Source organism: Helianthus annuus, chromosome 4 (genome assembly GCF_002127325.2).
Source record: "Helianthus annuus cultivar XRQ/B chromosome 4, HanXRQr2.0-SUNRISE, whole genome shotgun sequence".
Taxonomy (NCBI): domain Eukaryota; kingdom Viridiplantae; phylum Streptophyta; class Magnoliopsida; order Asterales; family Asteraceae; genus Helianthus; species Helianthus annuus.
In genome coordinates, this window is record NC_035436.2 from 155,578,328 (window position 1) to 155,598,541 (window position 20,214).

Sequence of the window (20,214 nt, forward strand, 5' to 3'; positions counted from 1 at the left end):
TTCTATAAGGTCACTAGCATTTTAGTTTTATAAAATTTAGAGGTTGAAGTAGATTTTATTTTTACAAAATTGATGTATATAAAAAAATTGGAAATTTATTTTTGTTTTACTTTATAAAATTTAAAAGATCCTTCACCTTAATAGAAAAAAATTACTGAGTTAGTTGTTGGATGAAAATTTATAAAAATTATGTGACGAAACTGTTAATTTTTTTATAAGAATTGTATGTATTTTCTGTTTTATATATATATGACAAAACTAATTAAATAAAAGAAACTAAAAAGAATTTAAGTAAATTGCCAAAATCGTCCCTGAGGTTTTATATTTGTCAGTTTCATCCAAATATCCTTAGGGCTGTAAACGAGCCGAGTCGAGCCGAGCTAGACTCAGCTCGAGCTCGGCTCGAACTCGATTCGAGCTGCCTCGGCTCGAGCTCGAATTTCAAATCGAGCTGAGATTTGAGGCTCGAGCTCGACTCGATTAGAATTCGAGCTAGCTCGGCTCGACCTAGCTCGAACTAACAAAGAACTGCAAAATTTACTACTTAAAAAGCCCTTAAAAATGAATTTCTTAATAGACTAAGGGCCATAATTGTCATTTAATTTAATCATATGGCTAAACATGCAAGTATAAATAGTTAATTCACTTTGTACATTGTCTTTACCTTCTTTTATTCTTTTATAGAGGAGATACTCCCTTAGTTTTTGTTTTCTAAGCGATGTGGGACAAAAAAATGAAGAATGTAAACCTTATCAAGCTAGCTCACGAGCCGAGCCAGGCCAAGCTCGAGCCTGGCTCGTTTACGAACCGAGCCGAGCTGGCTCGTTTACAACCGAGCCAATTTCGAGCCGAGCTTTCTTCGAGCTTTTTTCGAGCGAGCTGCGAGCCACGAGTTTTTTAAACGCCCCTAAATATCCTTCAACTTAACAGAAAAAGTAAACTAAGTTGGTGGTTTGGATGAAAATGACAAAAAATACCAAAGGTGAAGGGCTGTTTGGCACAAAAAAATCATTTTGGATGAAACTGACAAACAGACCTAAACCTCAAAGACGATTGTGACAATTTACTCTTTATTTTTTGATTAACTTATTGCCATTGGAACATTGATATTAATTGTAGACTAGTACATGATTATGTCGCGACTAAAGTGAGCGTTAGAACTTTTATGTCATAAACGAATAAGTCATGCTATCATAGTCCCTATTATTAAAATCTAATTTGCCTTTTTATATATTACTCTAATAGTTTTAGTGATGATCTTTGTTAACAACTAAACTAAGCAGTTGTAGATCATATAACTATAACAAATCACATATGATAATTTACAAATCAACTGTACACCCCGAGCCAAACAGGGCCTTAATGTGTGCGCCAATCATCCGCACAAACACCCCGACCCAAAACTTTACAACACTGAAACTACCCCTACACCTTCTATGTACAACAAAATATTCACTACTCTAGCATCTCCATCTACTACCACATTTCAAATATCAGAATGTGTCCCGGCCCCGAGTCAAACCTCACCCAAACACGGCAATTGCAGCCAAGATCACGCTCACCCGAACCCATCTTGGCCCCTTTCTTCTCTCTTTCTCAATACTTGGTCAACCCTTTGACTTTGACTTGTAGGAAGCAGTCTCTTGTCCTCTCTTTAGAGAACAGGACACAGGACTTTGACTTTGACTTTGACTTTCACATCTCGGTTTTACCTGCAATCACCCCCACTTAACAGAATTCCGTAAAGTTTCATCAGGCAATGTCCATGAAAACAAATGCCCACCAGAATCACCACTCAGCAATAACTTCAAATCACTTGATATGTGAAGCGCAGTGACTGGATGCTTATGACCCTTAAGCACCTTGTGTAACACCAATGTGTAATCTGGTAATTTACCACCAAGCCCTAACCCATATTGCAACTGTGAAGAAGGTTGCTTCTGAGTTTGAGCTGATTCAGAAGAATTATGAACCATTTGCCAGACCTTTATGGCCCCACTTTGGTGACCGGATATATACCAATTTGTTTCCAGCCAATCAGAAAACATACAAGTGGTCACAGACAAAATAAGATCAGAAGGAAGTTGAGAAGAGTTGACCACCGAGAGACAGTCACCGTTCACACTCCAAACCGCCAGCAAAACACCAGCAGCCGTCACAATATCACCGGTTAAATCATTGACTAAAATAGCCGAAATCGGGAATGGGAACTCCGGAAGCTGTCTAAGAAAGACCAATGAGCTAAGATCCCATAGGATGACGGTGCAATCGTCTGAACCGCTTACAATCATCATGTACGGCTGGCAAACGTAAAGACACGTGATTTTAGCCGTGTGAGCACACAAAGTTTTCTTTAAGTACAATCTACGTGGCGCACGGGGCCCACTGTAGCTACTTATACGCCAAACGCAAACCAAACCGTCATCTGCACCTGTGACCAGAAGTTGACCATCATGGCTAGCACTCACACACTGGATCTGCTGACCACCATGAAGATTTTCATGGGTAGACAAGAGCCGGTCTTGATCATAACTCATGAATCTCAAGCTACGGTCAGGGAAGCCCCATGCAACATATTTGGTGTGGGTCATGGGTTTAATTATGTTATTTTGACCTAAGACTATAATCCTGTCATTAACTGTGACAATTTGTGCTACTGAAGATGTAATCGTGCGGATTTCGTGTGGCGTGAGACGAGAAGAGAATTTGAGTGGATTTAAAGGAAGTTTTCTATCGGTTCTTCTTTTGGCATGGGGACGTAAAAAAAGTTGCCTAGGGGTTTGACCAAAGTGATTAATTTGAGCAAGAATTGCCGCTTTCATTGCAGGGTCAGCAACTGCATCTATGTCAACACTTCCTTCATATGTATAATAGTAGAAAACATTCACAGCTTCCTCAGCCGCCTGTCAAAATAAAAATTAAAAATTAAAAAGAAAAAGAAAAATCAGTTCATTACAAACACATCATACTAATTAATGGATACAACCTACTAAACTGTTTTTGTTCAAAGATTTAGGTTATTACTGTACTAGGTTATAATCCCGTGTATTGCACGGGTTGATAAATGTAATGTTATATAATTGGTAATAAAAAAGGTTGTGTTAAATAAAACATATGCCCTGCATGGTTGAACAAAACCTATGTGTTATACTAATAGAGTAAAATATAATGTAATTTGTTAACATGTACAATCGTTAAGATGTGTTAAAAAATAAACATTAACGTGACTATTATAAATTTTTTTAAGTTAATTTTTAAAACATTAATTTTTTCAACTTGGTGTTAACTTTAATTTTTTAATACCATCTATCTTTTTAACATGTTTTTTTACCATTCTTACCATCCAACCACATTAAATACTTGAAAATTTTTAGAAATCACTTATAAAAACAATTATCATAATTATTCTTCTTTTCTTAATATTTTAACTAACAGATTTTGAACTTGGTGAAGTTTTAAGGTGAAATGATATATTAAGTAGGAGAAAGAGGCGGGAAAACAAAAAAGTAGAAGGCTTCAATGGATGACACATGTCCCCTTATTTTCTTTTATTATATAGTATACATATAGATAAACATATAGATAAAGATTAATACTTTATATGTAACCATATGTAAAAGAAATATATAAAAGAAGAAAAAAGGTATAACTATGACGAAGATCAACACACACCTTGCCTCGTTGTTTGTAACCAAATATAAGATCTATCCAATGATGCAAATTTTCGGAAACATAATCAGATTCCAGAGCTTCTCTATGCTTCTTGATGAATTCTCTAGTACAACCTTTGGCCCAAGGAGGCAATCCAACATTTCCAACCTATGAAAGCAATCACTAATGTCAGTTCTATATTGTTACATTTAGCAACATTAAAATACACCATAGACAGCATACAATAATTTAAAGTGGCAATGTGGACGGGTCAATGTGTACATGTTGTTGGATTGGTTGAGTCAACTCACAAACATTATTGGTTCATTGTTTCTTTAACTTTATAACTAATTAATGTACTAAACAAATTAAAAAGTTATATTATAGAATATTAATCTAATTTTTCACAATATATAACCCAATACTTGAACTTGAACAGACCTTTTCTCCTGACTGTTTCTCCCCAAGGTCAAGATCAAAACGGTTCTCCAAGAATTCTGGCATATAAAAGAATTCTGGGATGAGTTCTTTTACATCTGAGGTGTTGCTTCTTCCAGCAGCACTTGTCCACGTGTCACGTAAGCTATTGAAAAGCCGATCAGCATGGTCAAACTGCCCCCCCTGCAGCTTTTTATTTTCCGCACTGAATGGTGGCAAACGTATAAGATAAAAGAGTACGATTCCAGCACTAGAGTAGTGAGAACCATAATGAAATTTCGGAATCTCAGGATCATCCCAGCTGTGAAACCTGAAAATAAACCACGATAGATTAGAAAAATTCACATGAACAAAGTAGAGGTCATGCCTTTGTCTATTTACTTGTGAACCGGTTGACCTGATAATTTTAGCTAAAAGCAAAATGGTCAAAACGAAACGAAACAAACCTTTTCCTGAACTCCATTTCCCCTTCTTGTGATTGGCAACCCATGGGCTTATCAAGCTTCCGGAACGTTTTGGGGTTGGTTAAATCCAAATTTTCACTATCATAATCTGACAAAATCCAAGGGAAGACTGGATACTGAGTAAGATCACTGTAACCGCGACCCGCAAGAGTGTTGAGGTGCATCAGGTACTGGAAGTTGCTAATTTCTCCGTTTTGCCACCTTTTGGAAAAAGGTTTAGCCGTAAGCTTGAAGGCGCTTTCTTGTTTCAGTGATCCAGAGATTGTGGGGTCCAAAAACCTGCTTATTTACATGCACAAAGACAAGAATATCAATGAAGTAATATATGTTTTTATAACTTAATAAATGTTGACTATTATTGTGAACAAAATAAATGTTGACTAAAAACATACGTGCTGTTTCTAGGAAGATTCATTGCGAGCATATTTCTGAAAATTTCTTCCCTTTCCTTTTTATGAAAAACCAAAAGATCGTTGCATCCATCCATACTGAATATTTCAATAGCAACAGGACGAAGCTGATAATCACGTTTCAAAAGTTCATGAACACTATTAAGCTTCCACATTCGCCACAAATGAGGTACATTTCTGCTATTAATTGCACTCTCATTACCCCATGCACCACTGTGTTTATTTACATCCGCTCCCCAGGATGAAGGTGACTTTGACTGAGAGTCAACGCTTAAAGACGCATCTTTTGTTACACCCAAAACCCGATCAATAACCGAGAGATCGTTTTCGCATTCTTTCTCACATATGCACCCGGAATCATCAACATAAAAATTCTCAATAACGTATAGACAAAGTTCTCCGATTAAAAAGATTCCGTCATGTTTATCAAGACTAACAACTCTTTCACAATTATATTTAAATTTAATTTTCTCATTACGTTCCAGATACGGTCTAATTAAATACTCCCCGTTGTCACTTAACTCCTTATCGATTTTGTCATCGGTCACTCTAACATTATCAGATCTTACGGAAGCATATCGTCTTAACGAACCAACCTCGGAATTTTCGAATACGCTTTCTGCTTTTGGTGCAACCGCTGTGCTGACATTAACGGTAAATTCAGCAGCAGAATGAATACATGCATCGAAAATACTACTATCCTTATCATTCCACCCAACTTGACCGGAACCCCCGTCTTTTACATAATCTCTGTCGTCATACAACTCATCAAACGGTAAAACTTTTAAGAAAGAACCAGAGCCGGAATCAGAATTCTTGAGATCATGTTCGTTTTTCTCCCGACCTTCAAACTCGACATTTAAGATGGATTCAATCATGTCGACTTTCAGTTTACACCATTCGATCTTTTTCCGCATTCTAAACGGACCTTCGATGGGACAAAGCTGCCATACGGGATCATAACTTGTGCCCAATTTGGGCAAGGGGAATATACCTCGTTCGTGTACGAGTTGCTGTAAATGTGTTTGCCACTCACTTTCAGCATGAAGTACCCACCCGTACTTATCTTGACGAACAAGTCTCAATTCAGTACACATATGATCACGAACCGATTCCAGTGCGATTCGTCTTTCTTTAATCTGCTCCCAATGTCTTTGGTCAAACTTTCTTGAATCCTTTTTTTTGGTACTTTCTTTTTTACGGTGGCTATCCATACCTTTAATTCGCACTCCCGAAAACTTCACAGATGTTCCAATATACTGAACCCACATAACCACAGCACACTGTTCCAATATTTTATCAACATAAATTTCAGAACTTTGAAGCCATTTTAAAAAAGATTGCATACTTTCGGTAACAAGTCTATCAAAACCACCATGAAAAGCATCCAAAACTGATCCTTGATTTGTTTTACACACGAGCAGGTCTTCTAGTGCGGTTTTCCGGTACAGCAACAGATGTTTTAGAATATCAGCAGCCAGATTCTGTGCGTTTTGCCTCTCGTCATGTAAAAGAGAGATTAAATTTATACACAAACAGCAATTCAGATCGTTTTCAAGGTTACTTGGGCAGAATATTACTCGTTTATGAGCAACGAGCAACTGTAACACCGTGCAAATATCGATCACGTTGTCGTCTTCTGAGTCGTTAAGAATAAATCTTTTCTTGGGCTCAATTTGTAACCTTAGACGTGAAACAAGTTCATCTTCTCCGATAGAGATCAAGAAAGAAGGAAGAAAACAGTACATAATCGTACGATTCAAGTTTTTAAACATTGAAAGTATATAAGCATCGAGTTGTTTTGATCTTCCAATAGACAGTAACCCTTTGCTAGGTGGTGCTGCTTGTTCAATTCTACCATACTTATTCGCCATCTGCAACATAGATAACAAGAACTCGAGAGTTTTCAATACAGCAACAGGCTCGGGAAACGCGCCCATATATACACGGTCAACTATCAGATAACATAACGCATCTAAATTCGTTGACCAACGAGTTTTATCAAGTTTCTTTTGGTCTTCTTCATCATCACGCAAGATACGTCTTTCTAGAAAGTTCATCAGTCTACCAAGGCACAAACCTTGGAAAACCAAGACGGATTCGACATCAATGTACAGAGGAATGCTTTCTAGAATGTTTTCGATAACGGGTGCAGCTTTTATCTGGTCAGTTACGAAATCTGAAAGAACTTCAGCCATGAAATCTAGAATGGCGGTTGCTCCCGCTGAACATGGGCCACCTCCGTAACCAGAATCGTCTGCTTCTAGAAGCATCTGCGGGTTAATTGTGAAAATTGGGTCTGTGGTGTTTGGAATTACCGGAGGGCGTTTCGACTCTGACGTGGCATCAAATTCAGACAAGGATACAGTCGATGCCATTGATGGAGATAAAGTTAACTTCGGTTTTGTGTCGATGAGACTCACTGCAAGATTTTGTGATGAAGGTGTTCGGTGTACCCCAGTGGATTTCTCTGGTAAATACGAGGAATCTAACACACTTAAAGATGATGCAGGTATGTTATTTTCTTTATATCCATCTGAATTGTTTGTGGCAACAGGAATATCTTCAGTACACTCTTCTTGCTCAAGTGGCAAGCTATTGTGAGAACTACCGGTATCATCACGGTCGTTTGGATTTTTGTCTTCTGGCTTCACAGACAACTTTTTTGCCATCTTCACAGCATGAGCTGACCTACAAACACAAAATAACTACATAAATGATTCAGGTAAGTACACAATTAAGAGATCTCCACCACAACTAGGGATGTGAATTTCTTACACAACACGAACCTAACACAAAATTCACGGGTTTCGGTTTAGTCTAACCGGGTTCGGGTCAGTTTCAGGTTGAACCCGCGAACCCGTTAAGCTAAACGTGTCAAGTTCGGGTCAACCCGGTCGGGTTGGCGGGTTGACCCGTTTAACTCATTTAAATTATGTTATATTTTCTTACAATATGTTTTATGACATAAATTAAATTGGGTGTGTTTTTTGACATAATTTTAACTTAAAAAGAGAATTGACATAAGATCTTATAATTCAAATGTAATAGTATTATATACATTTGTGTTTTGTTGTAGTAAATTTTAATTTTAATATATTAATTTGCCGAAAAAAAATATAAAAATATAAAAAATCGGGTTGAACGGGTCGTGTTCGGGTCAACCAATGAATATTCGGGTTGTGTTGGGGTTCATATGTATGACACGATTTTCGGGTTCGGGTCGTGTTCGGGTTCGTCTAAGACTTTCGGGTTCCGGTCGGGTTGAACCCACGAACACGGCCCGTTTAGCACCCTAGCCACAACCTTTCCCAATGATAACATGATACACATATAAGTAGAGTGGTTGGGTAAGAGATCAAAACAAATCATTTTTAAGTACGGGCTGAATTAGGTTAATCAAGGCCTTGTGTTTTTTTTTCTAAACATAATTAATGTGTTACATTTGATTACAAAAGGATATTATTGCAATGATAATCAAAATCTTTTTTATAATATGATTTATAAAGTTGCATGCATTAAAAAATACTTGACCGACTTTTAACCCGCTCAACCCATTTGAAACAGCTAAATATACAAAAACAGGGCATTTTAGAATATGTCAAGCAAGTAGGGCTGTAAATGAACCGAACGAACACGAACAAGGCCTTGTTCTTAAAGAATGAACATGTTCATGAACGGTTCACGAACGGTTCACGAACGGTTCACGAACGCTTACCGAACGAGGTTTCTTGTCCGTGTTCGTTCGTTAAGGAAATGAACATGTTCATAATTGTTCATGAACACTTACCGAACATAGACGAACGCAAACGAACCCAAACAAATGTTCATGAACATAAATCAAACAAACAAACGTTGTATATTCATTTAAAAAAACAATCTGCAATTTTCATCAGAGAGATTACGAAGAATCCACAAAAAAAAATACTTAATATAATTAATACAAACTGAATTGAAATGATCAAATGAGGGATGTTGGCAGAGGCATATAGTATAACTATGGTTTCAAATTTTAAAAACTAAAACCAATAAAATAAAACTATATAGTTAAAAAACCTTTAAACGAATGAACACAAATGAACATAAATTAACACATTACCGAACCTTCATGAACATAAACGAACAAACGCAGATTCTGTTCATGTTCGTTTGTTATGCTAATCGAACAAAATTTATTGTTCGTGTTTGTTCATTTATTAAACGAACGGACATAAACGAACTTCCCACCGAACGGTTCACAAACTGTTCGCTGAACGTTCGGTTCGTTTACATCCCTACAAGCAAGGCATGGCAAGGCCAGGTTGAGTTGTCCCACTAAAACTTTTTTATCTATTTTTCAGATTTTATGTAGATAACGATTATTCTTTTTGAGTTAACTATGATTACGAAGACAGAACTTCTACAACAATAATCTCTATCTTTGAATAAAACAGTTGATGATGTATGCATTAAATATAGACTGGTAGAATTTCAACCCATTAAATCCATTCCCCTTCGAACTATTTTTTATGACGAGTTTGAATATATAGGTTAAAATTTCAACCTCTAAACATTACACATATAAGTCAAGAAATGTGAAGTAGAACCTGACACAGGAAAAATAAAGATCCACACAGTTTTCAAGAAACTCGGCCCGTCTGCACGCAACAGAAAAAGGTGGACACATTTTGGCTAAATCAACCATGAATCTAAGAACCGAAGTTGCAGCAGCTGGAGCCGAAGCATCTCCGCCCATGAGCCTGGCGGCATATGTTTTATGCATCAAAGCTTCACCCTGAAGCTCATCGGTCATCTCGGTATTTCCATTCAAAAGTTCTGCCGCAAGCCCTGCACCAATCAGATTTATATCACCGCTTTCGCAGGCAATCATTGTCTGAATAGACAACCTGTCAAATGTCGATTTTGCCATTACGATAACAGAATCCAAAAGTTCCAAAAACTTCAACTCGGTCTGACTTCCATCACTAGGCATAAGGGCATAAAAGTCCAACAAACGAACTTCGGGTAATCTTGGATAAACGGGTTTCCCAAATATTAAACAGAAAAGAATATAATATATCTCGGGGGAGTCGTAAAAACTAGGAAGCACTTTTACTAACCCTAGATATCCTCCACTTGTGCGAAATTTAAGAGAAAACGTAGAAGGTGAAGTTAAACACACACCAAGAAGAGTCATAACCCATCTCATACTAGTGGGATGAACCGCTTCGTCAAAAAAATAAGTTATTAACTTTGACGAAACGATTTTATGCCACTGTTCAAGCAATTCTTCTGATGTAACTGTCACCAAAATATCAATTAGCATCTCGAGCAACATATTTCTAACGATAATCTGCTTCCCCGTTGACTCCCTTATGATTTGACCTTTTGATGTCAGTTCAGGAGGGTCAAAGGTCGTGATTACAAATCTAACAACATGTTCCAGTTCAGAAATTACAAACCTGTCTTTCAAAATTACCCCAAGCAAATCAACTAGTTTTTCTAGAACGGGATCTTCCACATCGCCTCTTTGTAAGGTTACTAAAAGATGTTGAATAAGATTTATCTTACATAATACAGTAAGATTGTGATTTCTGTACCAATGCATTGAAACTAGGTTTTCAAGAAATCCCAGAAGAGCAAGTTGTATTGGAACCGATGCTGCCACCCAAAGGGTCCAATCCAGTAGTACGTGTTCAACCATATCTGCATTTGAAAGAACAATGCAGTTTGACGTTTCAGCTGGAAATTCAGTGTTATCGAGTTCTGATATATGACTAAAATTGTCTTTGGTTTCAGAAAAATCATCCATATCTCCATGTGAACCAACTGAAGAAACTTCATTTAACAAATTAAGTTCCACAGAGGTGCTGGATTCTTCATATGTTTCAGCAGGTGGCGGAACGTTATCGTTACTGATTTTTTCCAACTTTTTTGGTCCAGGAAAAGAAGCTTCACAAGCCGCAATTTGAAAAAAGATCTCGAGTGAATGCATGTCGAATAATGACATTTTGGAATGTAGTAGGAGTGCTAGCAGGTGATATCCTCTATAAGATTGCATGTCCCTAATATTTTGTGGATTTTGGTGAAGTGCACATCCGAGAAGTGTGAGCCCCATGTGCAGCATGTCTCTGGTTTCAGCTACTTCAACCATGGCTAGGACCATGGGTAACCCACCTATGGATCGCATCGTTTCACCTATTATCGAATGCTTGCATACATATATATCCCCATGAAGATGTCCATAGCGTGGTATACCTCCCATTGGAGAAGCAGCTGCGGACATTGGATCAACTAAATTGAGCATTGACAAAGTTCCAGACGTTCTAGAAGCTTCCGTAGAAGTTCCATCAAATGCAAATATTAGTTTTCTTCCAGAAAGCTGTAGTGAAAGATTTCCTAATCTTTCAAGATCCCAAACAACACCACTACGATCTGTCTTAGAACCACCTTGCTTATTACCAGTATCAGGTTTCTGTATGTTAGAAGCCAATGCAAAATCAATTTCAAGAGAGTCTAAGATAGCCATATTTCCACCACCACAAGCCTGATTCGGGACAAATTGCAAAAGATTTGTGTCTTGGAAAAGACCAGTATACCCTCTACCCAGAATATACATAAAACAAATTGAACCAGGTGTCAATACCTCTTCAAACAGATAGCAAGACCTGATTTTCCAGGACAAATCATTAACCCTTGCACAACTGACAGGTGTCCCGATTGTTACCTGCAGAGACTTGCCAGCTGGCGAGGGAGAGTACCCTAATCTCCCTGTGTGTCTAAGCTTTCCGTTAAGATAAACGTATGAAACACTAGATTGGAATAATCCAGCTAATGCATTTGGTTTGCTATGTACCACAGCAAGATGATGCCATCTGTACTCGTCTATATCTAGACCTGTATATGACAATGAAGACGAGTTGCTGGTTGATAGCGTTAACGTTCCATCCTCTCGAAGATAAATCTCTGCATAGAAGGTATTGCTGTTACCGCCATCTGTAGCACCAACAGAGAATATACGCATGATTTGTGAAGGTTCCGTTTCTTTGCCAACTGTTTTTAATAAATTCTGATATTGAAACCAGCAAACGAAAGAATAGCCGGCAGCAGGGGGCCATGATCTTTCACCCAATGGTACTTGGATAGATGCATGCCCCGATTTGCTCATATCCATATCTACAAACGGTGCAAGAGGAATATTCCCCGAAACCGTAAACCTCTCCATCATAGTAATGAGCGTAAGACCGGATTTCATGTGTCTCACTTGCAATATATATCTTATTATCACCTGCAGTTCTGCTGATGACAACCTGCAACAAAAGTCACAAATCAAGAATATCTATAAACGTCAAGTACTATTATAGCATTATTATCCATGAGTATAAAAATTTACCTATAAGAACCAAGTACTTCGATGATCCTCAAAGCCTGAAAAAGCAGAGAGGATGAACCAGAAAGGAAGGGATGTATTGTCTCGAGAAGAAGTTCCACACAACCTAACCAAAGAACAAGTTAGCAAGATATATAAGAATATAAGATAATAATATCTTTAACAATAACACGTCGCAAATTTGTAAATGAATACCTGCAGATGTAAGGCTTTCTTGATTAAAAGAGCCAGCACAAGCAAGTTCTTCGATAAGTTTTAGAAACTTGAGTTGAAGATTTGGAGTAAAATGCAACAACAAATGGATGAGAACCCTAATTGCGCCAGCATTATATATGTTCTGCTTATCAAGAAGAAACGTAGCTGATGGAGTAATTATCTGGAAAGCAGAAACATTTCCAGTATCATCTAATATCTCGGTAGTTTCTGATGTGAAAGACGGTGGAATCACAACCTCAAGAGCAAGTTCAAATAACAACTGCATGACTTGGTTTTCACACTCCGCACAGATCAATCCAGAATCAGATAAAAGATCATAAAAAGTTTGAGAAGAAATAACCGTGTGTAGCTTTACTCTATTAACAGGATTGTTGCAGGTGCCAGCAGTAATCATATGCAACAGATATGTGAAAACTTTCATGCAGACCGTCATTGAGGATTGACTGATTAGTCCTTTATCTCCCTGGAAACTATGAAGGGTTGTTAAGATAAGCGAAAACCCAGTGACTTCACCAAACACTCTCTGAGCAGATGCGCTAGCTCCTAGAATTCGCCACATGGCGCCAAAAACATCGCATTTTGCATCGTCTGGGAGTTTGTATTGAGATCCCGAAGTAGTTATCACCATCCCGCTCTTTGAAATTTCTATCAGTGCACCCAGTTCATCTGAATGAGCCTGGTAAAGATTACAAATTCGGTTAATAAAGTTCCAATCAGTTTAACACAAACGTCTAAAAAGAAAACAGGAACCACTGCCAACCTGTGCGGAATCCTCGATGATTAAGCATGATAATACGCGAAGGACACCAGTGCGGTGGACATCAGAGGCCAAGAAAGGAAGAGAAGTCGTTACTCCATCAGCAGAACGAAACGTCACTTGGTTATATTCAGCTCTTCTTAATAACGAAATCAAACAGTCCCAAGCAACTGGAATTGTACCTTCATCTTCAAAAAGACATAACTTTGTGGAACCAGAATCCGATAATTTAGGACTTTCCAGATGTTTCTGGAAACCGTTTGTTTCCACCTCAGCACTATCATCATGGTTGTTCTGCTCTGGACCCACAAGAAACTTGTGCAACTTGAGATCATCTAATAAAACCTCCAGCACACCAACTTCCCTCAACAACTTTTTGTACTGTTGATCGAATGACACTAGCTTTACAAAGAATCCCAGAATAGTGCACTTCAAGTCAGACGTTATCGGTTGTTGCAACAAGCAGCAAAGTGAAAGCAATTCTTGTTCAGGTATGCAATTCACAACAGTCACGGCGTATTCAAGAATTTTAAGGATAATTTCTTGAAAAGATTGAGGAAAGCCTCCCATATTGAGGATGAACAATGGAACAGTTCGCAACTGCTGACACAACGTGTAGTTTTCAAGATGACTTGAAAAGATCTTGAATATTCTATTTAGCACTTCAGCCTGCAGCTCCGTGCGATCCGCTTTGAGAAAAATGTCCTGCAGCACTTGAACAGCTTCTAGATCCTTAACTTTGTTATTATCCTTCTCCCAAACATCAATATTATTAAGATTCTTTGTACCCTTTGATCTAGGGGACCCGCTTGTATCAGTTGAGCCTGTTTGAGCTAAATTAACAAGAACATCAAGTAATCTAGAGAGTGTGGGAGAAACGGATGGTGATGAGGTGTCTTCTTTTCCCATTTCATCATGCATGTCCATGTCATTAGTTGACTTTGACCCTTCTTGGTCAGAACTTTGACTAGTTTGAGAACCCTGATCTCTTGAAAGAATTAATGCGAAGTCAATGAGAAATTGGTAACCATGAGTGTTATGAATGTCTTCCCTAAGCTTGATACCACCAGCCTCTACAAATCAACATTATGTTTAGTCAGCATCGCAATATATTTAGAATTCATCATCATCATCATACTCAGTAAAACTAAATCCCACCAATAGCAAAGCTAAGGTAGGGTCTGAGGAGGCCTGTTGGAATAGAGAGATTGCTTCCAGTGAGACCCCCAGCTCGATAGTAGTTTTGCATCAAGCCTTGGACATAAGGCACATAACGCTTAGCAATCGAGGCAGGCCGATTGGTGCATGTACCCCCTAGTCTTTCGGCTATCAACGCCACTACATGATGCATGATTAATCGTCCGCCGCTTTTAACGTTATTTTCATGAAATTAGTAAAATAACGTTAAAATTAGTGCAATTTCACTTTTTCCCCCTAAGCGCCCACACATATATACATTATCTGTGCACACCGCAAGCGGGGCGTAATAATATATTTAAAATTATGAAAAAAAAAGTCAAATGTCACCCAAAGTGTAATATATATTATTGAGAGAAAATCATGAAAGTAGCCATTTTTCAGAGTGTATTATATTATACCTCTATGGCCATATAAGAACAATTCGACACCTATAGCCATGAGATACGTTACGTGTATACATTTTTACTCGCGTATCATTTTTTAGTCTGATAATAGTACACATGAGTTACACAAGTACAAATAACATATACTGAGAGATGATACGTGTATCATTAATTATCGGAATATGAAAAGACATTTTTTAAGGATACGCGATCACAAAAGACAGATACTCGGATCCAATTCAAATAACATTTATTATGGGCAGATGAAAAGGCAACTTTCTAAATAAAGGATATACTCGAATCTGATAGTGATTATCAGCAAACGAAAAGATATTTTTTACAAATCCGCAGGTACAAAGAGTAGATAGTCGAATCTTATCCGTGTATCACTTGATTGTAGGTGTGAAACTGTTCTGAATGGTCATAGGGGTATAACACATTCAGAAAAGGGCTACTTTTGCGATTCACTTTTTTAATGCATAAAACCTCCTAAATCATTTATTCAGAAACTTATATTATTATTGAGAAGATATAATTTTCATAATCACTACAAAAATAGTGAAAAATCAACAATGTAACTGACCAGGTCTATATGACAATTCCACACATTCAAGCAACAAATCCACAATATGCACTGTATATGCAGAATCTCCAGATTCGGGATTGAAGTCTTTCACTGCCATCAATAACACTTTTATCTGCACAAAAAGATAGTATAATAAAACTAAACTAATATTAAAAAATGTTGAATAACTCAATTTAGTTCAGGATAACAGAATGTGATATTCACCAACTGGTGTTTCCTTATGTACTCAGCGGTGCTCCCATTGTCATTAACCAGAAGAAGACCTAGTACCTGGATAACAAAAGAATTAATATAATTGTATTAGTTAAGATAAAGGCAAGGATAGTTAGGTGAATAAGGTGATGGTGTTTCCTTATGTAATCACCTGCATTGCATGCCTATGGAGCTGAATGGCGTGCAAGGGGACAATCCCATCCTTGTATCTTGAAAATAAAACTGACGACCCGTTGGCTACCATCTGAAAGAGTAGCTCAAGAGAATTGTCATCAATCAAACTCTGCGCAGCTGCAGGATGGCTTGCCAATGCCTTCATAATATGCAGAATGCTGCCCACTACCTTCAAGGACAAAACCAAATTACAAATATACCCATTTAACCTCTCATTTGTTGTTCTTACTTAGGTCAAATCTATATAACTAAAGCATGTGGATTAAATTGATGTGTACCCTAGCATTGAATATTGTAAAAACTATGTTCTTACAAGTAAGAAACCCAAATCTCTGTTTCATTAATACTACTCCTTAAATAACAAATAGTAACAGAGTAAAATGCCATTTTGTCCCTGAGGTTTGGCCCGTTTTGCGGCTTTAGTCCAAAGGTTTATTTTTTCGCATCTGGATCCAAAAGGTTTGAAACCTTGCTATTTTCATCCTGCTTGCTAACTCCATCCATTTTTCTCCATTAAGTTAGAGGTATTTCTGTCTTTTTACCTACTTTGGCTTTTTTTTTTTTTGAATACTTGTACATTATGCTAAATGCTTGTATGTAAAGTGAAATAGACCGAATTACCCTTTAAGTTAAGAAAAAAGACGACAATACCCCTGAGTTTACGGAGAAAAATGGATGGAGTCAACGAGCCGGATGAAAATGGCAAGATTTCAAACCTTTTGGATCCAGATGCGGAAAAACAAACCCTTGGACGAAAGTCGCAAAACTGGCCAAACCTCATGGACGAAAATGGCATTTTACTCAATAGTAACAAGTTGATACAAGACTTTGTTATTAAAATGATTTTAAAAAAAGACCTACCTCAAGCCGCCGATCTGGAGCTGCATTCTCAGTTACCTCTGGTTTCTCTTCAGCAGTAACAATATTTTGGCTCGCATTCACTCCATCAGAAACAAGAAAGGCATCAAGTATATGAATGAGACAACAGAATATCCCAGAATCAAGAAGAGATTGTTTATCAATAGCCTGCAAACAATATATAAAAGATACACTATTCATTGTGAAAATATAAAATGGTTAGTTGCATTATTCATCACTAAAGAACAAAACCCAAAAGTGTTTATTTATAACATGTGAAGGTTAAATACATACCCCGGAAACAAGGAACGACACTGCTTGTAGTAAATTTGAACCAACTTGAACTCCATCCTGTAATGGTACGATAATATAATGCATGTTCATATGAATTGTATGCAAACAAAATCATATAAAATATAAAAAAAAAAAAAAAAGGAAAAGAGGGAAACCTCTGTAGGCTCTGAGAAAAAACCTATCACGCTTTCAATCTCCAAAGATCTTGTTTGGCTGCTAACTTTTAACTTTTCAATATCTGTGACAAATGCTCTACCCACAACAAAACAAAATATGTGTGTTTCTACTAACCTGTGGATCAAAACATGACAATATTAACATATACTCAAAACAAAATAATAAAACTAAACAGAGAAAGATATGTAAATTGAAAATTAAACAAGGATGGTTGATTTCATACATGGAAATCAGTTGTGCTACATTAGCATGCTGCTTTACTAATCTACAGAAGACGTCAATAGTAAAATTCAAGGCTTTTTCCTTCTCCTGCATAGATGTATTCAAAATCGTCAACTCTAGTCGGCTGTTTATTTTACAAAAAAAAAAAAGGAAGCGACTCATGATTGTAACTGGTACCAACCTTCTCTGAATTCGATATCCGGAACTCTTCCCAGGACCTCTTGAAGTCCAGTTCCAGTTCATATTTTTCTCTGCTTTTAAACAGGTAAGGATGCAATAACAAATAAGGTACAACGTGAAGAAGATACACTGGGCTTTTTACATGGATGGTCACGTGGAGCAAATTAGAGTTACTAAAAAGTAAAAGTTCACATAAAATATAATTTTACTTTAATGTGCAAGCAAACTATCATATGAAACTTGTGCAAGTATCATGTCCATGGTGGAGAGAGAAAAATAAAAACGCAAGCATTATATGTGTGGACGGTGGAGGCCTATAACACACAGCATAAAACCCTTATACTCATGTATGCATTCAATGTTAAGGGTATTGAAGGAATACTCTTTGGTCCCATAATAAATTCTACGGCTAAAAACATAAAAGTCAAGATCTTTATCATTTAATACATCTTTTCACAGATCTAAATTCCTCGTGAAAATAACTAACTACTTGTGTACTCTAGATAAGTGTAGCATACCATATAGAATAAAAACATCCTAAATCACCGATTACTAATAACCAAATCTTAAGTCCACCTGCTCTAAGCCTCTAACCCAATGCTACATTAAGGATAGCTTGAACCACAAACCATAAGCACTTGCAGCTCCTTTGAATCGCAATATCCTTCATTTCTTTCCAAATTGAGTTAAGCAGTGCAGTAATGAATAATTAATTCAATAACCCTACCACATTATGTTTGTCCCTTCCATGACTGTTTTACCATCAGTAATTACCACAAGCTTACTCCTCTGTCACCAAATCAAATGGTGAACATAGCAACGTAAAATCAACTGTCACGGTCACTTGTACCATAAAGTGATTAAGTTATTAGCCTTTATCATCATCATCAGATGTATATCTTTTATTCCTTTCGAACTATCCAATATCTATAAACACAAACATCATCCGTTTGTAGTAAAAACCTAAAGTACATATCTCTAAATAGCTTTGTACTGTACCTATCAAACAGTGCCATACTACAAACAAACCACTCGATTCCTAAGGTAGCTACTACTACTTCAACTACTTAACAGTGAATTACAAAACCTTATTGTACAACAATGCATCTAAACATCAAATATACAATCAACAATCATCGTTTCGGATATCAATGTCCACGAAAATACCTTGACAATGGGTCATCATAGCTTGAGGAAGTGGCATTGTTACTATCCTCAACCAAAAAATAGGACGGTGAGGCAGACGATGAAGCCTGTCTAGGCGACGATAACCCTACCTTATCTCTGAAGTCTTTAAGCAATGTTACCCATTTCATCGTTATAATAACCACTCATTCGCCGTAAAAAGTTTATAAACAGCGAATCAATGTAACAAAACACCGAATGTGTGAATACGATTATGAATGTGGAGAATTTTCGAGCTCAAAAACCCTCCGTCATACGGTTTGGAAATCGTTAGATGATGATAATAATCAGAGTGAGTGTTTATGATGTTGAATTAGGGGAAAATAATTGAATCTGGATCGAAGATCATGATGATGAAGCTGGAATGTGTGCTAATTTATCCTCCGAATGAGTGAATTACGACGAGTTGATGAGATTTTTCGTCACTTTTGGTGCCCTAACTATAAATTCGAATGATTTTGGACGACAGACAACTCCCCGCCTTGTTTCTCGTTGTTCTGTGTATTTCTATTTCTTTTGCGTCGATTTTGAAATGTTTCTCTTTTTAACCCCTGAACGTCTCCAGAATTATATATTGTGTTATTTTAGCCCCTTGACCGAGTAGTGTTTGACTCTTTGTATGTAAAAAACCAACTAGTGTTTCAGTGGGTATTGATTCAATTTGTTAGCACTTATGCGTATTAAATATCTTTCAAAATAATAATAAAAAAAAAAAAACAAAACAGTTCACCAAAGTGTTGCATTGTGATCCATATAACCAAAAGTCCAACCTATATCTTCATTAATTAATTAGCATATTCTTACTTTTACCAAAGGGGTGCAACACAAGGATTGTAGCCCCTTTGGTTTTAATAGTTATATGCGCAATATGGCGGGTAGACGGTTTCCGTAGGTATTGATTCAATTCGTTACAGCACTTTGGTAGTGTATCGGTATTTCGGTATTGTGTATACTTTACGATATTAAATTTGAATACACATCTGTTTTTACTAAAAGTTATATTGAAATATAGATGCGTATTAAATATCTTTCAAAATAATAATAAGAAAAAAAAAAGAAACAAAACCTTCACCAAAGTGTTGCATTGTGATCCGTATAACCAAAAGTCTAACCTATATCATCATTAATTAATTAGCATATTCTTACTTTTACCAAAGGGGTGCAACACAAGGATTGTAGCCCCTTTGGTTTTTAATAGTTATATGCTCAATATGGCGGGAAGACGGTTTCAGTGGGTATTGATTCAATTCGTTACAGCAATTTGGTAGTGTATCGGTATTTCGGTATTGTGTATACTTTACGATATTAAATTTGAATACACATACGTTTTTACTAAAAGTTATATTGAAATATAGATGCGTATTAAATATCTTTCAAAATAATAATAAGAAAAAAAAAAAGAAACAAAACCTTCACCAAAGTGTTGCATTGTGATCC

At 36.9% G+C, this 20,214-nt stretch overlaps 1 protein-coding gene across 1 annotated transcript; it reads right to left on the reverse strand.

The window, feature by feature from the left end:
- Nucleotides 1-1,285: 1,285 nt before the first annotated feature.
- Nucleotides 1,286-19,301, reverse strand: LOC110937002 (protein SPIRRIG). Its single transcript, XM_022179414.2, has 18 exons — nt 18,760-19,301; nt 17,594-17,663; nt 17,414-17,499; nt 17,169-17,304; nt 17,014-17,070; nt 16,723-16,887; nt 15,839-16,030; nt 15,679-15,744; nt 15,472-15,586; nt 13,309-14,378; nt 12,528-13,224; nt 12,336-12,438; nt 9,550-12,252; nt 4,946-7,654; nt 4,536-4,832; nt 4,093-4,399; nt 3,673-3,819; nt 1,286-2,903 (listed from the first exon to the last, which is right to left on the reverse strand). Exons 1-18 carry the CDS (start codon nt 18,906-18,908, stop codon nt 1,719-1,721), a joined length of 10,254 nt encoding a protein of 3,417 aa, XP_022035106.1. The 5' UTR covers nt 18,909-19,301; the 3' UTR covers nt 1,286-1,718.
- Between the last annotated feature and the right edge of the window lie 913 nt (nt 19,302-20,214).